Source organism: Ursus maritimus, unplaced genomic scaffold, assembly GCF_017311325.1.
Source record: "Ursus maritimus isolate PB19 unplaced genomic scaffold, ASM1731132v1 scaffold_11, whole genome shotgun sequence".
In the NCBI taxonomy this organism is placed as follows: domain Eukaryota; kingdom Metazoa; phylum Chordata; class Mammalia; order Carnivora; family Ursidae; genus Ursus; species Ursus maritimus.
Window position 1 is genome coordinate 51,771,501 of NW_024423453.1, and position 24,158 is coordinate 51,795,658.

Below are 24,158 nucleotides of genomic sequence, written 5' to 3' on the forward strand. Positions count from 1 at the left end.
TTTCAAAATATTTTTGCAGTCATCATACCACTCCCATCCACATGGTTTAGCATACCCCTCCTAAGAACGGAGACATTCTCATTTTTATCCACAAACATCTTTGCTGCAAATATCGGATACACCTAGTGTAGAGAAATTTTTAGTTGTCTCATTAAAATTCTAAGGATAAACAAATAAATAAGCCTATTAGCCTTCAAAATCGAAGATCTTTCAGGGACTAAGTTCTCCCTTCCAGTAAAATTTCTAGTAAGCCTGTAATAATCTACAGAAATCACAAGTGAAAATCACCGGCTCTGACTTTTGCCTGCAGCAAACTTCGCACCACAGCTGCTGCAAAGAACAGCAAAAGCAGAGAATTTTCCTGAAGCCATGAGAAACCCAAATCACCCTTCATCACCCCACTCCCTCTCTTTTCTAAATATTCCTCATAAAGTAATTCAAATGAGCTTAAGAGCTAAACAGAAGACACCTGGGAACAACTGCTTGAAAGGCCGTTGTGGAAGTTGTTAGCCTCATATAAACACGAGCAAACAGACCAAATAGCCGGGAATATTGAGTTCAACCCTCCGTGAATCTGCCGGATGTACAACTCATTTGTCTGGTAATTACCTGCCATCTCCTAGGCACGAATTTATCTGCTTCAAACATTCCCCAGCAGAGCAGTCTTCCTTTATTCATCTTGGTGCAGTTAAAAAAGAAGGCGTGATATTCCCAGAATTTTTGTGCAACCCCACTCGCAACAGAGACAGATTTGTGTTTTTTCCAGTCATTTCTCTTTACTCAATATGCCGCCAGAAGAAGGGAATATTGTTATTGAAATCTAAACCAAATGATGCAAAAGAGAGGTTATGAAATATGTGCTCGTTTTAACTCTCTCACTAATGTGACTATTGAAAGTTAGGGGGAATTCAAATATTTTACTTTTAAATATGACTTAGCAGAGGCTGGAAGTCATTAAAGACTGCAGAGCTCAGCACCTGTTCAGTGACATTTAATGAAAAGCAGAAACATCTCCCTTTAGCCATGAATTCTAACAATTTTAAATTATTACCAGTAATGGGCCTGAAACCCATTATGAAAAGTGTGGGGTTTTTGTGCCCTGGAATTTATATCATCAGCAATTCCTTGGAAGCAGGGACTTGGGCCGGATTTTCAAGAGAGGAGGCAGCATCCACGATACCTTGCAACCAACAGGCATTCGTGAGAGCCCCTTCCTGCCCGCCCAGCAAGCTGAATACAAAGGGTACTTCCTCCTCCCCTCAGCCACACTCCTTCCTTGCGTTTAGGACTCAAATTCTATTTTCACACACAGTTGTTACTTCTTCACATCTTATTAATGCATCAAAAAAAAAAAAAGACAATAATTACAGTACTAGATAATACCTATGATTATTTAGTTATGGGATCCCTTAGTATAAATTGTCTTAAAACAGGACATGTAAGGGTGCCTGGGTGGCTCCATCTCTTAAGTGTCTGCCTTCGGCTGGGGTCCTGATCCCAGGGTGCTGGGATGGAGCCCTGCGGACTCCCTGCTCAGTGGAGAGTCCGCTTCTCCCTCTGCCCCTCCCCACTGCTCCTGTGCGCACTCTCTCTCTCAAAGAAATACATAAACTATTTTAAAAATATATATGACATGTAATAGACATGCAAGAGAGTTCTGTTAAATCATTTTTTTCATTTTTTGGTATTTCACAATGATCCTTCAAGAGACTATAGATAAATAATATACCCATTCAACAGGTAATAAAAGTGGGGCTCAAAGCGATTTCATGACTTTCTCAAGTCATACAGGAAAATGATGCTAGGTCTGTCTCAGGAGGTAAGTGACAGAACTGAGACATCACCAAAAGTTTCTGTCAACCCTCTGCTTGCACACCATGATTCTTTAGGTAGTACTTTAATTCTTTTCGAAAGCAGCAGGACTCTGGATATTTCTACCCTGGGCACCATCCACCACTAGGGGGAGCAATCTGGGAGGGGCTGCAGGAAATCTACTCGCTGTAGGTGAGTCAAATCCCTGCTAAATGGAAAACACAGACGTCAACATCCATCACTGTGAGAAGGAGCGAGAGAATTTGGGTGTTTCACGGAGCAGGGGATTAAGGAAATGGAAACCACACTGCTGAGTTTCAAAGAGACATCCCTATGCTCCAATACAGTGTGCATTTCTGGTAGAGGATTGAAGTCAGAGCTCTGGAAAGATAATTATTGGACACTTGCAGTCAAAGGACCAAGATGGTTAAGGATCCGAGGAATCATGAAAAGCTTTATGTTGCTCAATTCAGTATGTGATGCCATGTCCCCCTAGCTTCTGCCACCAGATAAAACGATTCTGTTTTGTTCCTTCTTGTTATTGTCAAATCTTCGGGGTGCCTGTCTAGCTCAGTCAGTAGATCATATGACTCTTAATCTCGGGGTGTAAATTTGAGCTCCATGTTGGCACTGAGAGTACTTAATAAAAAATTTGGGGGGATGTCTGGGTGGCTCAGTCGGTGAGCATCTTGCCTTCAGCTCAGCTCATGATCTCAGGGTCCTGGGATCGAGTCCCGCTTCAGGCTCCTTGCTCAGCAGCGAGCCTGCTTCTCCCTCTTCCTGCCACCCCCCCTGCTTGTGCTCTCTCTCTCTCTCTCTGACAAATAAATAAATAAATAAATAAGATCTTTAAAAAAACAATTTTTCTTTTTTTTTAAATCTGGGGGTGCCTGGCTGGCTCAGTCAGGAGAGCATGCGACTCTTGATCTCAGGGTTGTGAGTTCAAGCCCCATGTTGGATATAGAGATTACTTAAAAAATTAAAAAAATAAGAAGTTAGGGGCTCCTGGGTGGCTCAGTTGGTTAAATGTCTGCCTTCTGCTCAGGTCATGTTTGTAGGGTCTTGGGATCAAGCCTCGAGTTGGGCTCCCTGCTTGGTGGGGAGCCTGTTTCTCCCTCTCCCTCTGCCTGCCATTCCCCCTGCTTGTGCTTTCTCTCTCTCTGTCAAATAAATAAAGTCTTTTTAAAAAATTAAAAATAAAATCTTCTATTCCTCCTCACACACTTCCTTCCCTGACAGGTGAATCAGGCATCAGGAAAGGGATTAATGGGGGCGCCTGGGTGGCACAGCGGTTAAGCGTCTGCCTTCGGCTCAGGGCGTGATCCTGGCATTACGGGATTGAGCCCCACATCAGACTCCTCCGCTATGAGCCTGCTTCTTCCTCTCCCACTCCCCCTGCCTGTGTTCCCTCTCTCGCTAGCTGTCTCTATCTCTGTCGAATAAATAAATAAAATCTTTAAAAAAGAAAAAAAAAGGAAAAGGGATTAATGGGTCACGTTATCAAGAATGAAAGAACTGGACATTTTGCAAGATTGTGCTCACACTGTCATTTGCCAACCGTTGTTTTCTCAACCTGAATGTAATTTAAAGTGTAGTAGAGCTGCCATTAATAGTGAAAGTCAGGGGCCCCTGGGTGGCTCAGTCCGTAGAGCGTGTGACTCTTGATCTTGGGGTTGTGAGTTTAAGCCCTATGTTGGGTGTAGAGATTGCTTAAAAAGAAAAAAAAGAAATAATAAAAGCTGGCGTTTTGTTCGCTAGGCCCTGCACTGTGTGCTTGACCTGCATTCTCATTTATTCTTCACCCCTTTCCTACTAGACTTTGTCTCTATTTACAGAGAAGAAATCTTAAACACACAGTTAACATGAGGTAAAATTTGCACCCAGTCTTTCTGATGGAAGATTATGGGGCTCTTAACTATTTTATTATACTTTCTTTACTGAAATAAAACGGATATCTAAAAATTAAAATAACTGAAAAGAGAGGGAAATAGAAAAATACATGAGATGTTATTCACTTTCTGTTAAAAAGGCACATTTCATTTTCTTTTTTTTTTTTTATGGTTTTATTTATTTATCAGAGAGAGAGAGCACACACAAGGGGAGAAGGGGCAGGGAGAGAAGCAGGCTTCCTGCTAAGCAAGGAGCCCAATGTGGGACTCCATCCCAGGGTCCTGGGATTATAACCCGAGCCAAAGGCAGATGCTCAACCGACTGAGCCACCCAGGTGTCCCATTGTTTTCATGTGAAATATGCAGATGATGTTTCCTGTCACATGCACAAGATGTTACTGTAAATGACATGACGTCAATAAAACATTTTCTACACCACATGCACGCCCGGCCCAGCATTGGGGGGCTGTGATGTCCCGCTGGGACAGCCGTTACAGTTTGAAGGAGGTAAAGACTTGACTGTTCTCTCCGGACTGGATTTCCAATGGAAAATATGTATCTGCTTTCTCACTGCAAATGGCAACGTCTCAATGCTTTCTGATTTAGTAACAAGAGTCAAAATATGTCACACAGAGAAAGAATAGAAGACAGACATCAGCCTGTTGGGGGGGAAATCATAATATATATTACTCTCCACATTCCAAAGCTGAAAAGTATTGCTTTGCAAGGAATGCTTATGGGGCATCAAAGTCTTCTTGACCAGGACAATTTGATTTGATGGCAAAGACAGTGAGAAGATCTAGTCTGCAAAAGCAAAGGCGGTTTCATTTTTTATTCTTTAGTTTGGGTCGGGTAATTAGGTATTTCTAGATTGATGGTCAAAGCTAATTTGATCAAATGAAAAAGTTTGGAAATAAAACCATAGACAGCTAAATTTGTTGGGATTATTCTAAAACATGAAATGCTGATGTCTTTAAGAGTAGACCTTCTTAAAAGAAAAAGAAAAGAAAAGGTGAGCTTTTCGAAAGTACCTGAGACCAAAAGAGTACAGGTGGCCTTAATAAGTATTTCAGGTAGTTAAGAGAGGTACAAAGTTATTTGTGGAGCTGTTTTTTAAAGTTAATGTTTGTTGACCATTTTGTGACAATAGCCAAGTTTATTTCAAAATGCTTTACTCAATTACACTTACTAGAAGAGCCTTTTAAAAGAGAAATTATAGATCTATACATTTAAGTATAACCCATGAAAATACTGAAAAAGTAATAAGGACATCAATATAAACATTTTGGAAGCTAGTTCTTTGCCTTATATGTAACTATAACTTTCCCCCCGGGGCAGCAGTTATCTGGGAAGATTTAAAAAAAAAAAAAAAAAACCTGCATAAAGGTCTTGACTATAACTTCTCCCTATCCCTTAAAATAATGGAAATAAGATTGGCTCTTTTTCCTCTTACATCTATACAGATCCCTATTAGGCCTAAGCAATGATAAGCACCCTACCATTTTAAAATTCTCTAAGTTGGGGCGACTGGGTGGCTCAGCCGGTTAAGCATCTGCCTTGGGCTTGGATCGTGATCTCGGGGTCCTAGGATCGAGCCCCGAGTCAGGCTCTCCCCTCAGCAGTGAGTCTCTTTCTCCTTCTTCCTCAACCTCTGTGCTCTCTCTCGCTTTCTCTCAAATAAGTAAATAAAACCTTTTCAAAAAATTCTTTAAGTTTATAGGGTACCTGGCAGGCTCAGTTGAGCATGTGACTCTTGATCTCAGGGTTGTGAGCTCAAGCCCCACTTTGGGAGTAGAGAGTACTTAAAATTAAAATCTTTAGGGGCACCTGTTTGGCTCAGTCTGTTAAGCATTGAACTCTTGGTTTCAGCTCAGTTCATGATCTCAGGGTTGTGAGATTGAACCCTGTGTTTGGCTCCATGCTGGGCACGGAGCCTGCTTAGGATTCTCTCTCTCCCTCTCCCTCTGCCCTTCCCCTTCCCTCTCTCTCAATCCCTCCCTAAAAAAACTAGAATAAAATAAAACCTTTAAATATATATATATTTTAATTCTCTATGTTTATATGAAAATTACTTTTCATATGTAAATTCCATAGAAAGAAATGGCTGGGAAGAGTAATGGTCAGAGCAGAAGGCCAGCAATCCAGTTAATTCAGAATTTGTCCCTCCCATGCCCCCACCCACCATACACACTAAGTACTCTTGACTTGTCTGTCTCAATATATAGGCCATATATTCTGATAAGATCTCTTTTAATGAGAATGAAACTAATACCAGTTACACAAAAAAACATTTATCTTATCTTATGCTGGGTCAAAGAAAAATAGAAACAGCTTTGTGATTGAGCTCTGATATTGTGGAGTGAAATAAAGTTAGTCTAGTAGGTTCTCATTTCATGATTTGAGATTTAATTTAGAACTTTATATTTTATACACAAATGGAAACTAGTGAGAAGTCGAATGCTGGTCTTCTGTGAGTCTCAGCACCAATTTTAATTAACTGGAAACCACTAGCAGTCCTCTCTTTATTCCTTTTCCGTATTTTTTAAGTCTTTCTCTCAAGATTTTATTTATTTATTAGAGAGAGAGCGCACGCACTCCTGCACTTGAGTAGGAGGGAAGGGCAGGAAGAAGCAGACCCCCCACTGAGCAGGGAGCCTGATGCAGGGTTCCATCCCAGGACCCTGAGATCATGACCCAAGCCAAAGGCAGACATTTAACAGACCGAGCCACCACATGCCCCCCTTTACTGTATTTTCTACTCAAAACCTGGATTCCTTCCAAAAGGAACTCCATTAATTGAGGGGAATCTTTCCTAAGTTTTTGTTTCTCTCTCCAGAAATAAATACCACATATTACCCTAATTTGGAATAATGTAATTTCATAGCAGAATATTTACTTTCCCTATAAATCATTTATTTATTTATAAATTATTCTGAGCTATCGTTTTAAAAAAAAGGAAAACATCTAAAAACCAGGCACAATTTTGTTTTAAAAAAAGCCATTTCTGATTCTTTTTTTTTTAAGATTTTATTTATTTATTTATTTATTTGACAGAGAGAGAAAGAGAGAACAAGCAGGGGAAGGGCAGTCAGAGGGAGAGGGAGAATCAGGCTCCCCGATGAGCAAGGAGCCTGATGCAGAACTCGAACCCAGGACTCTGGGATCATGACCTGAGCCAAAGGCAGATGCTTAATGGGCTGAGCCACCCAGGCGCCCCAGGCACGATTTTTTAAGGCTCTTCATTACAGGACAAAATTTAGCCAGAGAAGCACTCTTCTGTGGACTATTACTCTGAAGTACAGACTGATAGAACAAGTCAATCATCAAATGTGTAGAGCGACATTTTCATTAGAATACAGGGTAACATGAGAATGAGAAGAATAGGGGAAAATATCTTTTTTAAAAGGAAGGAATAAAAAAAAAGGAAGGAATACTCCAAAATATTAATAGTAATTTCCTCTTAGTGGTAATATGATGAGTCATTTTTTCTTACTCCTTGCACTTTTTCTACACTCTAAGCCTTATTAAATTTGACGAGGGTGCAGAAAGATCAATGACCCGAATTTCAAAATCGTAACAAAGGAGGTTTAGATGTCATTGATCAGGAGTCATAGTGCCAAGCTAGTAAGCTACTGTCTTATGTCCCATATGCGACCCTCCTGTTACCGCAGGCCACTCTCACAGAGCATGAGACCAGAAGTTTTGCCAACATGATAAAATAATAATTAAATTCAAATACTTCCTTATACTTAAACCCTAAGATTTCAGAGGAAATAAAATATGAAAGGGCCTTTTTGATACCCCTTCTGTAGTTTATTATCAGAAAGCCCGGACGCGGTTTTGAAACCAAAGTGATTTCTTCAGACCTAAGTGTTTTAGTTTCTCAGCGTTTACAAAAATCCCCGAAATGGGTACTATTAATCTAATTTGTAAAGTACGTAGATTGAAGCTTTATACATTTGCATAAATTAAAAGTACCAGTCATTAATCCAGAGCTGACCTTTGTCACTTGGCGGTTGTTTTCTGATTCTCTGGACACAAAGGGAGTGGACAGTATATTTGAATGGCTCCCTTTGTGTGGCATTTTGTGATCCCCCAGACAGGTCTTCAGCATACAATGAGTCAGCCCTGGGCTGTATTCCCTCTTCTGTGGACAGTGACAGAGTACTCCTGTGGGATTTAACCCTTACCTTAGTCTGGAGGCCGTGGAAATTAGATGCTCTCACAAAGTAAGAAAAATAACTTCCCAACTACATTACAATATAAACATTTTCCCCTGAACTTAATGCAGTTGAGTCATAAAAATGGTTTGTAGCATGGGTGGTCAGAATATAAAAGCATATACAAAAAAGATAGAATCTATCCTGGAAAACATCATTTCCCAATCTAGCAAAGGCCTTCAAAAGTCAGCTAATTTTGAAGAAATATTAAATTACATTCTGTTTGTTTTTTATCTTTCAACCCTTCTTTGCCTTATGATTACTAAAAATAACTCGGTTCCCTTGTATATAGGCAGATATAGTGCATAGAAAAAGTGCATGCGTCATTGTTTCTATTTTGCTGCTTGGAGTTAGGAGTTAGGCACTTATAAAGGTTAATATTTATGAACACAGGTGAAGGTATTATCATGCAATATGAAAGCAAAAGTCGAGGGGGTTCCCGCAGTGACAACAAAGTCTTCAAATCCGCCTTCTCCACAGCAAAAATTCCCTTTGGAGTTCTTGTGGTAAAGCTTGGCCGTTCAAGTCTGACTGACAGGTAAACACACGGGGGCAGATGGCACGACTCCTGCAGAGAATGTCTTTGCATTCCTTAGCCGTCAAGTACGGACTGAGTGCCTACTATGTACCACACGTTCCTCTAGGGTCTATGGACAGAACGAGCACAGAAGACAAGATCCCTACTTTCAAAGAACTTATATTCTAGTGGGGAGACACCATTGAAAAAATAAATAAATTTAAGATTGTATTAAATGTGCCAAAGATAAGAAAACAGGGCAGTACAAGAGAATGTAAGTAGAGGGAGTGGCCAAGAGCACAAGGAAAAACTATCGTACAGAAGGAAAAAGTTTTCCTTGACCATCTGAGTGTCCCTGGCTGGGTCTGAACATTGAAGTGACAGAGTAACAGGAGAAAAGCATATACATTTATTTAATATAAGTTTTACATGACACGGGAGCCTTCTAAAGGACATGAAGAACCAAAGAACCAGGTACTCCTCTGCTACGTTTGCTGTAGAGTGGACAGTCAGGTAGATTTGTGATAGGGTAGAGCGTGAACTTAGTTTAAACTGGGGAAAGTTTAGGAAGGCCTATTTTCTCGGGGCCCCTTTGACTTAGAAGATAAAGATGCTCCTTTCCTCTAGGTATAGGAAGGGAACCTCTCACATAAACTCTTTATCAGCTGTTTCATGAGGTATGGGAAAGAGGGAACATCAGCATGACCTTCCGGCTTCTATTTTCTCAAACTCCTTCAGCTTAAAATATTTGATATGCCAGGTGACATATTTTGGGGTATCAAGTCCTAAATCCCATTACTGTCCATGTGAAGATAGAAGAAGAGAATTCTAAGAAGGGGGGACAGCAGGGGCAAAGACCCTGTGGGAAGAACATGTGTGGGTTTTATAAGCAATGAAACATGCAAAGGGAAGGGGACTAGAGTAGAAGGTAAGGATAGACAGATACGCTACACTACAAAGGATTTGGAAGGAATTGGTGCCATATTTGATTTTCTTCTATGTGGAAAATCTATCCAAAATGCCCCTCACCATTTATGACTTTGCTAAAGAAGAACGATGTAATCTTTACTCAGGAAGAGCATTTTCTGGGGGCGCCTGGGTGGCGCAGTCCTTAACGTCTGCCTTCGGCTCAGGGCATGATCCCAGCGTTCTGGGATCGAGCCCCACATCAGGCTCCTCCGCTGGGAGCCTGCTTCTTCCTCTCCCACTCCCCCTGCTTGTGTTCCCTCTCTCACTGGCTGTCTCTGTCAAATAAATAAATAAAATCTTTAAAAAAAAAAAAAAGAGCATTTTCTTTAAGTTTTTTTTTTTTTAAGTAATCTTCACACCCAATATGGGGCTCACACTCACAACCCTGAGATCAAGAGTCGAATGCTCTACTGACTGAGCCAGCCAGGCACCCCATGATGCATTTATCTTTACATTCCTAATGTTTATTCTTTGTATATGTCCAGCATAGCTGAACTGTGTTGTGTTGAGAGTAATTTCCATATTGGTAAACCAGCTACATTATTGGAAACTGCAAGTTAATACAGTGGTTACGAGTGTGTGCTCTGGGTTCTGACCCAGCCTCTCAGCCCTCAGGAGACAGGCAAGTTATTAAGCATTCTGTGGCTCAATTTCACTTCTGGTAAAATGGAGAAAGAGGAGCACCTGGCCAGCTCAGACTGTAGAGCATGTGACTCTTGATCCCTAGGTTGTGAGTTCAAGCCCCACGTTGGGTACAGAGCTTACTTTAAAAATAAAGGAGAAAGAATGTTCCCCCCACTTTATTTTATTTATTTATTTATTTGTTTATTTATTTATTTATTTATTTATTTATTTATGTATTTTCTTGAAAGAATAGTTTCTACTTCCTAGTGTCATTAGGGATAACTTAGAACAATATATAGACTCATGGTGCTTGTCACATACCGTGAGCTCAGTAAACGGTTGTTATTTTTATTATTGAAACATTTGTTATTGGTGAACTGAACTTTTCAGCCAAATGATAAAATATCAAGGATGTTGATTTAACTTCCCCCAAGGCTGTATACAGCACCTTTGGTAAGTCACTGACTTACAACTGTATAACTCAGAAAGCATATTTGGGGGTGCCTGGCTGGCTCAGTTGGTAGAACTCAGTTAGTAGAGCATGCGACTCTTTTTTTTTTTTTTTTTTAAGATTTTATTTATTTATTTGTCAGAGAGAAGGAGAAAGAACACAAGCAGGAGGTGTGGCAGGCAGAGGGAGAAGCAGGCTCCCCACTGCGCAAGCAAGGAGCCCAATGCAAGATCCATGACCTGAGCCAAAGGCAGACACTTAACCAGTTGAGCCACCCAGGCACCCCAGAACATGGGACTCTTGATCTCAGGGTTGTAAGTTCAAGCCTCACTTTGGGTATAGAGATTACTTAAAAATAAAACTCTTTAGAAAGCATGTTTGCTGTTAAGTCATTAGTTGAATTTAGACCATGAAGTCATGTTCTCATTCTTATTTATGAATCAGTGTATCCTATCTAATATGTATTTGAATAACACCATTTAGCAATGCTATTTATGTTGAAAATATTAGGTCTCTATGTGTATTCAAGCGGGGCTGGCTAGAATCTGATCAACACTCACTCCCAGGTGGAAGAAGGAAAAACCACTGGTGTGGGAATAAAAAACATAGTACCTGTCACTATCAACCGTAGCAGGACTATAAGAGCAGGAAAAATTTTGCTAACACAGATCTTCATGACAATTTGAGAGAGAGTTTATGCAAACTACCCATAGTGTTATCTATCCTTCATTTTTAATCTGTAGGTAGCATTGAGAAATCATTAAACATAAATGGTCTCCAAAAAGAGGTGAAAGCCAACTCCTTAGTAATTCTGCCTTGAGATTCCCCACCCCCTCATTTTGTTGATTGAAATGAAATGATTAAAAAAAAAATGAGGCTTAAAAGGAATCCGAGAAACAGAGCATTCAGCAGAAAACAAAGTGAAGAGGTTTGATCACCTTTGTCAATTTTATTTTTAAAGTGAGATTTTAAAGAAAATAACACTCCATTATGTAACACTCTGCCACAATCAGGAGGAAATATTGATATGTTAACGATCCTCTTTGCCTGTCCTGCTGAGGTGTGATTAGATGACTAGCAAAGTATTTTCAAAACTTAAAGTTGTTTCCTTGAAATTGTAATTCCAGCTCCATACTTCCTTAAATTCATTTAACTTGCTCTGGCTTTCGTGTTACATTTTACCAAGAGCAGTCATGTTGTATGGTAACTACACTTGCAAAACAGATTTTCCTAGAAGTAAACAAATATAGACTCCATCGAAATTCCTTCACAGTCAAGCTCTCTCCTTTTAGCCTCCTCTCTGTTGTGTTGCCTCCGCTCTTTCTCTCGTTACATCTTCCCATTCTTCCCTTTTTCTTCACACTTTATTCTTTTGCTTTTCAAATGACCAGATTGCCATAAACATTTTTCCTTCACACACACACACACACACACACACACACACACACACACACACACACACTGCATCTGCTGCTGATTGGCTTCTTCCAAAAAGGACAAAGGGTCAGGTTAGAGGAGCCATTCCTCAGTTTGCTTCTAGAGATTTGGCAGACTGGCTGAAATCAGTAGAAGTGACTGTCATTACAACTCTGCAGACAATTAAGTAATTGGATCCGTATGTGCTGGCTTACACGATTTTAAAAAGAAGTTAACTTCACAGTGGAGTTCTGATCTCAGTAAGAAAGGGTGCAGAAGTAAAAGGATGCACCTATAGTTATTTATCTAGCTTACTTCTGGCCAAGTTAGGATCCCAGGCTTTTATAGAGAATTTGTATTCATGCTGTAACACATGTTTGCACTTGTGCTATAGAGGAACTGGGTGTTTTAAAGTATTCGCAAGAAAGTCGTAGCCTAACCTAAATAATTAAATTTCTTTAAGTACATACCTATATACCTATATATTCTCTAACTCTCTAACCATTATATTTCTGAAAAACAACATTTGACAAGGAGTTCAGCAGAGTCAGAAATCCAATATGATTTATTCATTGGAAGACAAGTGCATTAAAAAGACTTAACATTCAAATAAAGCTTCATTAAAAATACAAAATTATCTTCACTGTAAATACTTAGGGAAACTTCACCAAGTTTAAGATATGATAAGGACTGTTTTACACCTGCATCTGCAGAGAAGTAGCTAGCAACTCAGAACAGCAACGCTGGGGTCTCCCTGCCTGGATTCAAACACTACGTCTGTAGTTGACTCACTGTGTAACCTTGGAAAACCATCTCATTCCTCTATCGACATTGCCCAATTTGTAAAACAAGCAGAAGAGGGTTATTATGAAGATTAAATCAGTTAATTCAAGTGAAGTTCCTATAATACTTGGCATATAGCAGGTGATACAGAAAGGATCTTTCCCATTATACTTGCTTCTAACAAGAACCCTAACTGGGGCATGTTCGTTCTATCATTGACTTGCTTTGGCTTTCGGCAAGCCATTGGATGCCAGTTTTCTCATTGGGAGAAAGAAAGCAGATTGGACTTCATTTCTTTCTTTCTTTTCTTTCTTTCTTTCTTTCTTTCTTTCTTTCTTTCTTTCTTTCTTTCTTTCTTTCTTTCGACTTCATTTCTAACATTCTTCCTAGATCTGTTTCTAGACTCTTATCAGACTTCAAAAGCACATAAACTGGTTTAAATATTGGGGTGTGTGTGTGTGTGTGTGTGTTTGTGTGTAATATGGGCTCAACAAATCTAAAGCAGTCACAGTTACTGAGTAATTGATCACAAACATTTCCAGTTCAGGTGCCAAGTTTGGGGAATGCACAAGTCACAACGTAATAATAAACAATAAAATACCCATTCCAGCCGGGTTAAGAGGCATGACAGAAAACTGTATCCAACATTCTTATCAAATAGCCCCTGTGGGCACTCCCTGTAGAAAGGGAGTTGGAAACTGTTCTGGACTAGTTATCGGGAAGACAGTCAGGCAAAGTGTGGCAGAGCTAGACAACTGGGCTAAGCATCCGGGGATAACATAATTGGACTGGATTCTCTGAGAAAGAGAAATGATATTTTGCAGCATACTACTAGGGAGTGAAATAAGGGTCAGGGTTGAAAGGATAAAATACTTGGAAATTGATCAACAAAATTTTCTGTACTCTGTCAACCACACATCAGTAAGTATGATACCACCCTACTGTTCTATTTGCGACATGGATGCTCTGGGCTTACATTTTTTTCTTTCTCATGAACTGCAACAAAATCTCTGCATATATAAAGTATTCATTTCATGTTTATTAAATAAATTAATGAAACCTCTTAAATTTTCAGCCAACGGAAATTAAAGTAGAGCCAAAACCTGGGGTTTCAGAGAACTTAAGATTCTGGAAATTTTAAGTCTAAATACCTCACATTTTAAAAGAAGGATCTGACAAAATAACTTGGCCAAAACCATATGAATTAGTGACATGCTATTTCCATGACACCAAACTACCTTCATTTTTGGTGATGAATAAAATTATCACCAGCCAAGTTTATTATCTGTCAGTTTATTATTGCACTCTAGACCACTCAAGCTTTATGGTTCAAAAAACTTTCAAAATTCCACAATCTCAAAGTCTTAAATACACCCTTAAAGAATTCTAACACAAGGTTTACTAGCAGTTTTATATCATATATAATGCATCCAATAAACAGTAATCATTGCTTAGGAGCTCCTTGGTTATGTTATGAAAATTCCTGAGACATTTTTGATAGAAATGAGCATATAAGCAACATTAAAAGTAGGGGTAGAGAAGATAAACCCAATATGCTCACTTACTTTTTATTTTATTTTTATTTTTTAAATTCTTTTAAGATTGTATTTATTTATTTGAGAGAGAGAGAGTGGGAGGAGGAGCAGAAGGAGAAGGAGAAGCAGATTCCCTGCTGAGTGTGCACGGGATGCGGGGCTCGATCCCAGGACCCCGGGATCATGACCTGAGCCAAAGTCAGAGGCTTAACCGACTGAGCCACCCAGGTGCCCTTCACTTATTTTTTTCTTTTAAGAGAGAAATACTACTGAGTGGAATCTCTTCTATGTCAATTGAATAATTTTTACCTGATTTGGTTTTCATTGGAAAAATATGTAAAGATCACCAATATCCTTTTTAATGTACCACAATAGCAAGTGCCTTCTTGGTGCCATTTGGTCAACCACTTTAACCCAGTAAATAAGAATCACTATCAGCAGCAACCTCTATGACATAGGCCACAGCAACCTTTTTCATGACACATCTCCAAAGGCAGATAAAAACAAAAGATAAAATGAACTTGTGGGACTTCATCAAGATAAAAAGCTTCTGCACAGCCAAGGAAACAATAAAAAAAACTAAGAGGCAGCCCACGGAATGGGAGAATATATTAGCAAATGATACTACAGATAAAAGACTGGTATCCAAGATCTACAAAGAACTTCTCAAACCCAATACACGAGAAACAAATAAACAAATCATAAAATGGGCAAAAGATATGAACAGACACTTTTCCAATGAAGACATACAAATGGCTAACAGACACATGAAAAAATGTTCAAAATCATTATCCATCAGGGAAATTCAAATCAAAATCACACTAAGATATCACCTTACGCCAGTTAGAATGGCAAAAATTGACAAGGCAAGAAACAACAATTGTTGGAGAGGATGTGGAGAAAGGGGATCCCTCCTACATTGTTGGTGGGAATGCAAGTTGGTACAGCCACTCTGGAAAACAGTGTGGAGGTCCCTTAAAAAGTTAAAAATTGAGCTACCCTATGATCCAGCCATTGCACTACTGGGTATTTACCCCAAAGATACTGACGTAGTGAAGAGAAGGGCCATATGCACCCCAATGTTCATAGCAGCAATGTCCACAATAGCTAAATCGTGGAAGGAGCCGAGATGCCCTTCAACAGATGACTGGATTAAGAAGTTGTGGTCCATATATACAATGGAATATTACTCAGCTATCAAAAAGAATGATTTCTCAACATTTGCTGCAACATGGACGGCACTGGAGGAGATAATGCTAAGTGAAATAAGTCAAGCAGAGAAACAATTATCATATGGTTTCTCTCATCTATGGAACATAAGAAGTAGGAAGATCGGTAGGAGAAGAAAGGGATAAAGAAAGGGGGGTAATCAGAAGGGGGAATGAAGCATGAGAGACTATGGACTCTGGGAAACAAACTGAGGGCCTCAGAGGGGAGGGGGGTGGAGGAATGGAATAGGCTGGTGATGGGTAGTAAGGAGGGCATGTATTGCATGGTGCACTGGGTGTTATACGCAACTAATGAATCATCGAACTTTACATCAGAAACCAGGGATGTACTAGATGGTGACTAACATAATATAATAAAAAAATGCTATTATAATTTAAAAAAAAGAAATAATCAAAAAAAAACCAATCACTATCAAAATGTAGGGGGCTATCTGGCTGTTCCAGATATGTCGCCACCTCGATTACTTTTGTACATAATATAATTGAGAGTCTACTACATCCAGGACCATGTTACTCTTTTCTGGTGTCCCAGGCATATGAGGGTTAGGAAGATATCTGTACTCTCAAAAGTGTGTGTGGCTTTTTGTTTCTGGTTTGTTTTTCGGTTGGTTTTTTTTTTTTTTTTTTTTTGGACTTATGGTTTCTTGTGAAAATATATATTTTGGCTCGGATATTAGCTCAATGCAGCATTTATGATCAGTACTGTTTTTTCAACCAGCACATATGCCCAAGAAGATCCTGGGAAAATGTTTGAGTGAGCATTGTACTGAATATGCTTTTTACCACACTCAATATTCTAATTTTATACATTTGATATTTTCAACATGTCTAATTCACTATTTCCTCTAAGTAGGGAGAATGCCAATTTTGGTCAAACAAATTTTCAAAACAAAAAATTTTTTTTTACTATGATTTTGTTTTTCTATAATTTGGTTGTTAACTCCTCTTCACTGTTCATTTGGGGCCCAAGAATGGCAGTAAATAATTAAGGGANNCCCAGGAGAACAAGTGTAGGGAATGAAAACAAAAAGCATGGTGGGATTGATCTAGACCCAGAAGCAGTCAAAATGGAACCTAGGGTCAAAAGAAAAATGTATACCAAAACCAGATGTCCATCAACATACTGGTTCAAAATCCAGCAAGAATCAGAAAGCAGAGAAGTGGAAAAAAATGGAAAACCAGGATGAAATAAGACTGAAGGCAGATAGCTGAAATCTAGGCAAGGTATTAGTAAAAGCAGTCAACACTATCCGAGCAACCAGGAATCCAACAGGGAACACTCTTGGGAAGATAAACTCTCATTGAAGCCATAGTCTGTCTCCACCAGGATCTGTTTCAAATGTTTCTATCCATGGGCAGGAACTAATTCCACCACAAAGAGAGACAGGAGTTTAACCAGGAATCAAGAACGGATCCTGCTATTACGATCTGCTTTACTACACTAGGATACTTAGAGTGGAATTTTACTAACTTATTTATTTAACAATAAGTTATATGGGGCACATGGCTGGCTCAGTCGGCAGAGCATGGGACTCTTGATCCTCCAATGGTGAGTTCAAGCCCCACCCACGTTGAGTGTGGAGCCTACTTAAAGAAAAGAAAAGAAAAGAAGAAAAGAAAAGAAAAGAAAAGAAAAGAAAAGAAAAGAAAAGAAAAGAAAAGAAAAGAAAAGACAAGACCTAACCAATAAATTTTATAATGAAAACACAGCAATGAAGAAAATATAAAATTTCCTAGCTTCATGGAGTTAACACTTTATAGGTTATAGAGGTATAGTTACAGAACACAGCTTTTCAGACTTGAAAGATACCTTGTTCTATCTTTATCTAGATCAATCTCCATAAACTACCATTGTAGTATTGCTCTAATTAATTCCTGTATTTGTTTCATTTCTTTTTCCTTTTCACCTTTCCAGGTGGATATGTTTCACATTTTCATTTTCTATATTCCAGTAATCAGTCTGGAGCCATACTGGTTTTAAATTCTCACCCCTTTATTTTTTTTTAATATCTCATGACTTCTATATTTAATATTTCTAGGTTCTGGAGAAGACATCAAAAGTTGAAAGAACAAGTCTCTCCACTCAAGGAGTTTTTATTTCTGCAGACATTCATATGTCTTCAAGAAACTGTCAGACCAGGATGAATGTACTATGGCCCACGAGGGAGGCATTAAGTGCTACGGTGGTGAAAAGGCTATGATAACTAAAGGAAGTTTTCCAGATCCCCAGAAGAGAACTGATTTCACTTTCAGTTGGCAGGAATCAGAAAATGCTTATAGAGGAGACTTAATGAATTTATTTTTAAAAGTTAAATGAAATCAGATAAAATTTAATAAGCATTAAATTCAAGAGTGGGGACTATGTCTGATTCTTCATTTTATCCCTTATATCTAGAACCAGAGCCCAGGACATAGTGGTAATTTAATTACTCAACAAATATTTGTTGGACTGATCTTGGATAATTGAATTAAACCCTAAACAATGAGCAGGACTTCAATTAAGCAACATTGGGACGCATAGAGCAGGTCTTTCCAAAGAAAAGATACCTACAGCATGAGCATAATAAGATAAGAGGAAAATGCTAGCACAGAGTAACGCATCCTAATTCGGACAGATGAAAGTTTTCACAGAAAAGGCCCTATTTGAAAGTTTAATGATTTTATGTGAGACACACAAGTTTCAGCCTCACGGTGAAAATTGGAGTCCAACATCAGGAAGTTGTACCCTGAGAAGGTGGTGAGGGAGTAGAACAGTCAGGGTGGACTCTTTATTTCAGACTTCTGGCTGAATGGGGGCTGAATGAAATGGGGCAAAGAGAGAGAATTTTTAGGTTAGAGAGAGCACATTCATAGGGAGAGAGAGAGAAGGAAATATTAAGATACAAGTGGAAAAGAAGGCAAGATAGATGGGGCAGGACCTCTTAGGACACATGAAGGCACAGGATCGAAATCAAAGGAGTAAGAGGTCCAGGACATAAAACATCAGAGTATGATCTCTAAATAAAATAACTTTTGTTAAATCCTTGGCATACATAGCATGCCACTATAAAAAAATAAGTTTGGTTTTGGTGAAATCATAGACAACACATCTGCTCATAGAATATATGAATATAGATAACTGTATTGGTTTCCTAGGGCTTTTATAGTTCTTTTTTTGCAGTCATGTTGGATTTAGAGCCCACTTACTCCAGTATGATCTCAGTCTTAACGACTTACACATGCAAAGGCCCTATTTCCAAACAAGGTCACTTTCTGAGGCTCCAGGTTGACATGAGTTTTGGGGGGACACTATTCAATCCAGTACAAGAAGTATGTTCCTAACTTATCCTTACTTTTGTAATGTCTTCAAGAGGCCATTATTATAAGAACTAGGATTGGGGCCTTAGAGTGGGAAGAAAGCAAAATGGCTGAGAGCTCAGATCGTGAACGTTGAATTCCATCTATTCCTCTTCCCGGTTGTATATGCCTTGGAGACCACACCCTCTTTAGTTGATAATTTTCTCATCTAATAAACAGGGAGTAGTACTTTCCGGGGTTTTAGGGGAAGATTAAATGAAGTAATACAAGCAATGCACTTAGCCTCGTACCTGGCCCAGAAGGGCAGTGCTTGGCGCACTCAAAGGAGCCTGACCTGTGCTGTAGGTGGGGTGGAAGTGGGGGTTTCTGTTCACATAAACAAAGATGATTCATCCTTTTCATCTGGTTGCAGGCTATAAGCACTGTTTGCAGAGCCACTTGCATTGTTTTCACTAATCATTTTGCTGCTGCGATTTCTCCATGGCTGGTTGTTCAATACTACCATGAATGATTTACCACCACTGGTGACCCGCATTCCTTAGAACTGCTGGATTGCATGTCATTGTCCTTCAATGTCTAGCATTTCTGTTTGCCCATCGACTTTATAACACTTTGTGACTGCGTCCCCCCAGAACAACTGCTAAATATAACCATCATCATTACCTTCCTCCTTAAGTTGTTTTGGAAAGAATACTATTTAAATCTATAAATAATGTCTTAAGTTTTGTAAATGTAATACATTATCTTATAACTCTTACAGGTGGAAAACCTGGCATTTTATATCAATTTTTTAAAATAAGAAAATTGATGTTCAAAGTAGTTACATGACAGAGTTTTTTTTTTAAAGTAATCTCTGCACCCAACATGGGGCTTGACCTTACAACCCTGAGATCAAGAGTCGCATCCTGTACCAACTGAGCCAGCCAGGCGCCCCAAAGTACTTACATGCCAGATACCACACTTCATTGTATCCCGATCAGTGGAGATGTCGTGTAACTATTTCTTCCACAGGGCTCAGCTGTTATTGGCCAGATTCTAGGAGTTCATTGTTTATCATCTGGTAATGAAATATAAACAATTTTAATCGATCTGTGCAATCTGTGGTAGTCACTGTTTCATCCTAAAGAAAACTCGCTATTCTACCTTTGAATATACTTAAAAGTTGGCCTGAAGTTATATTGTCAAAATCTATATTGGTCTCCTGTTGGTTGGCTTGATTCAACATGCAATGTTGTTTGCTTGCTGTTTTCCAATATGCTATCCTGAGGAGTTTGAAGGGGAAGTGACAATTTGAACAAACCCTTTGCTACTCATGACGCACTTCTATTTTTTATTTTTTACTACTTTTTAAAAGGTTATTTATTTTCAAGAAATCTCCACACCCGCTGTGGGGCTTGAACTCAGGATCCCAAGATCAAGAGTCAAAGCTCTTCTGGCTGAGCCAGCCAGACTCCACAAGGCATCTTTTTTTTTTTTTTTTAAAGATTTTATGTATTTATTTGAGAAAGAGAGAGAGAGCACAAGCAGGGAGAGTGGCAGAGAGAGAGGGAGAAGCAGGCTCCCTGCTGAGCAGGGAGCCAGCTGCAGTGCTGGATCCCAGGACCCTCGGATCATGACCTGAGCTGAAAGCAGATGCTTAACCCACTGAGCCACCTTGATGCCCCTTTCCAATGCATTTTTATACCATGAGTCCAAACTCTTGTATTCCATTGCTTTTGTGGAGCGATGTACACATACCTCACAGGAACGTAGTACTCTTTAACACTATGGTTCCAGTCAACAAGTGAGCAAATAATCTTCAGATTTTACGTGATTTGAAGAATTTCTGTATGCTATTTCCTGTTATAAAGTGCATGCATAATTAGGCAGGCAGGGAATTTTACAGAGTGACTTGTAACATTAGGACAAATTATGCGTTAATTGCAAATCTCTGGAAGCCCAAGGTTGCGTATCAACTACCTGGACCTAGAGAAGGAAAATGCACTAGAATGCCTCACCATTTATAACAAGTTGCACGCGTTTTAGATTTGGTATTTTGGCTCTACTTGTATTTCAGAGTGTATCTATACTATCCTGTGGTTCACATTATACTAAGTACAGCGATTTCCAATTATAACAGCTACACATGACAAGGAAATGCCTAAAAAAGATCTCAGTGCACGTGTGCGAGCGACAACGCTAGGCTGTTCCTGCGTCTTCTGAATTCAGTGGGAGATGAACTGAGAACCTTTTTGTCCACGTCTCATTTCTGTGTCTGTGATATGTTAGCCTGGTATTCCACTACATATAAAATTTTTTAACAGAACACAGATTTCACGAGTTTGTGGCTTTCCTGAACTTCCTTTTCAAAAATTCCTGGATGGTATTGCAGATGAAAGTGATCTCCATTACTTTTTAAATTGCACTTTGTGAAATAAAAATATAAACATTTCTTAAAATTCATTTCAGAACACTCTAAACCCCCAGGAATGTTGATATTGATAGAAACCCGCAGAGATTACGCAATTTAGAGATTTGGAGCAAATAGGCACCACTTGGCAGTGGGTTTGGTAAAGAGAAAGCATTTCAGCACATGTTCTGCCACAAAGTATTCGGGAGTCTTAGGTCAGAGCTGCAGAATTCCTTCTGAAGAGGACAAAAGAGAGACTTCCTGTCATTTCGATTGGTTTCTGCATGTGGGACCAATATGGGCAATGCAAAGTTTAAACAGATGCAAATGGTGAGGGGAGGGGGCAAAGCCCTGCCTTGTTTTACATATTTCTCCACCTCCAGATTGAATTTAAGTCCGTCTCTCCTAGGAGCTTCCACAGTAGACTGCCACTAAGTTACAGCACGCTTGAATGGTTTATTTCACCAATATTTGCTTATGGAAATAAAGGGGAGTGACGGGGGTGGGGGAGGGGGAGGAGGGAGGAGGGGTTTGCGACCGAGGGAGGCTTGACCACAGCACCAGTAACCTTGTCTGATGTGATCATTAACCTTTCTGGAAAACGCAGCTGGCAGTTGTCGGAGGCTCGTCAGTAGAATGTGAGGAGAGCCACACGGATACGGCCCCGACTCTTCCAAGACTGGTTTGCATTGAGAGCCGTGGCTCTACTTGAGGGCGGCAGAAACATGAGATTGCAACAATTCCTCTTTGCGTTTCTGCTTTTCGCGATGAGTCTTCTCCTTATCAACGGACAGAGACCAGGTAGGACTTTGATACATGTGTACCGAGTAACTTGTTTCTGCCTGTTTGGGCCCGTCGCTGGGAGCACGATCGTGTTCCTGCTGAAAATCACTTAGGTGTGTTTAGAGGTATTGGTAAATGCGTTAGGATTTCAGGACTGTTATCTATCCCGGTAGTTCTATTATTTGAATGTTTTAAAAAGTAGGTGAGTTTTAAAATGATAAGTACTTTGCCACTGTTTTTCTAAATTCAAAGAAAATTGATTCCTTAGCTATTTTAGACATGCTGTCCTTATAATAGAGTAAAAAAGTAGAACTGTTTGGTCTATTCAGTACAGAGGTCAACAAAGTTAGGGATTTTTAGGTAAAACACAAAATCCAAAGCAGTTGATTAGAACATGTTGCTGGCTGGAATGGGGCAATGTTACCGATCTGAATTAACAGAAAAATCATGTGACAAATGCAGATGAAATCTTAAAACAGGTTATGATAGCTGTTATTTCTAGTTACATAATTAGATGTCTCACTAAAAAGAAAAATGCAATTTTGAGTATTATTGTGCTAATAGAGCCAAAAATGTCAAAAATATTTATGGTCAAGATAATATTAATTGACTTGACACATTTTTCAAAGATGATAGCTGTTGTGTTGTTCTTAACCAACAAGAATTAGTCGGGCAGAGTTACTCTAATGTGCTTTTACTTCGAAACCAGGTATCTAAGATTTCAAACCACTGGCAAGTAAAAAAAGATTTTCTGACTCAGGAAAAAGCAAACCCACATTTAAATAGAAAGGTGGTAATATTTATTCCAAATATGTTAGATTATTTAGTTTGTAATATACTTCTCCATTTAGAGCTGAGAAGTGTGCATAACTGGTTAAAAAAATCAGTCTCTCCCTTTCACTTAATCAGAAGTTTGATCACTTAGGTTATTTCAAACGACGTCCCCTGTTTGCTCTTTTACATAAATAAGGGAAAATGTGCTAATCAGCAATTCAGAAAGCAGCTGACCCGTTCTTACAGTTCATAGCAATTGCTAATCAAACTTTTCTGAACTACAGAACACCTTGGACAATGCTCTTGTAAAATATCTGTGATTGATTGATTACATAAGATGAAAGCTCCAAGACCTTTTAGGAAGAAGTCACGTGGAAGGAGAAGGTTACTACTACTAGGTCCTGCTATAAAAACATGAGCTGTTAGGAATATATTTCGTGTTTTTGCATCACATTAATTTCTATGTCACAGTCATGTCTGAACAAGTAGCAAATAATCACAATACAGTTTGGATCCAAAATATTCCTTTACATTCTCCAGATTAAACAACAGTTCATTTTCTGAAAAATGCTGCTAATGTTTCCCCTTTTTTCTCAGCTAATTTGGCAATGAGAAGAAAATCCCACAGACACAGCTGCCTTCAGAGGAGATGTGTGCCTCTCCATTCACGTGTGCCCTTCCCCTGAGGTATTTCTTACATTTTATTTTATTTTATTTTATTTTATTTTATTTTATTTTATTTTATTTTATTTTATTTTATTTTATTATTTTTTCCCCTGAGGTATTTCCGATGGAAAATTGTTTTACTGCATCTAGGCAATGTTCCAGATGAGATACATCAAAGGAGGTCCATTTATGTTTTGTAATATGTGATAATACCTTTAAGGTGATACATACTGACAAATGAAACAGTGAATGCCATGATAATTTGAGAATTGCTTTAGTTGTTTAATGGGATAGATAAAGTAAATGTAGGAAAATCTTGAGAATTGTCAATTCTGCGTAATAGTACTGAGATTACTACTATTGTTTGCGTTTAACAATTTCATAATTGAAAAATCAGGTACCAAAAGAATATAATTATGAGAGTATCTTTAAACATGTGTTTTGAGGGGCGCCTGGGTGGCACAGCGGTTAAGCGTCTGCCTTCGGCTCAGGGCGTGATCCCGGCGTAATGGGATCAAGCCCCACATCAGGCTCCTCCGCTATGAGCCTGCTTCTTCCTCTCCCACTCCCCCTGCTTGTGTTCCCTGTCTCGCTGGCTGTCTCTATCTCTGTCGAATAAATAAATAAAATCTTTAAAAATAAATAAATAAACATGTGTTTTGAAAAACACTGAATAGCTCTGTATGTTATCCAGACACGCACATTTCCCACTGAGACCACTGTGTCCTTGAAAGCATTTGCATATATCTGCCCAGTGACACCATATAAATCATGTACCATCCTCGGTATTTTAATAATTTATTA

General features: G+C 39.1%; 1 protein-coding gene across 1 annotated transcript; it reads left to right on the plus strand.

Annotated features, from left to right (window-relative positions):
* The first annotated feature begins 21,700 nt into the window (after positions 1 to 21,700).
* APELA (apelin receptor early endogenous ligand) lies at positions 21,701 to 23,374 on the plus strand. Its single transcript, XM_008685599.1, has 2 exons — positions 21,701 to 21,932; positions 23,286 to 23,374. The coding sequence occupies exons 1-2, from the start codon at positions 21,857 to 21,859 to the stop codon at positions 23,372 to 23,374; spliced, it is 165 nt and encodes a 54-aa protein (XP_008683821.1). The 5' UTR covers positions 21,701 to 21,856.
* The last annotated feature ends 784 nt before the right edge of the window (positions 23,375 to 24,158 follow it).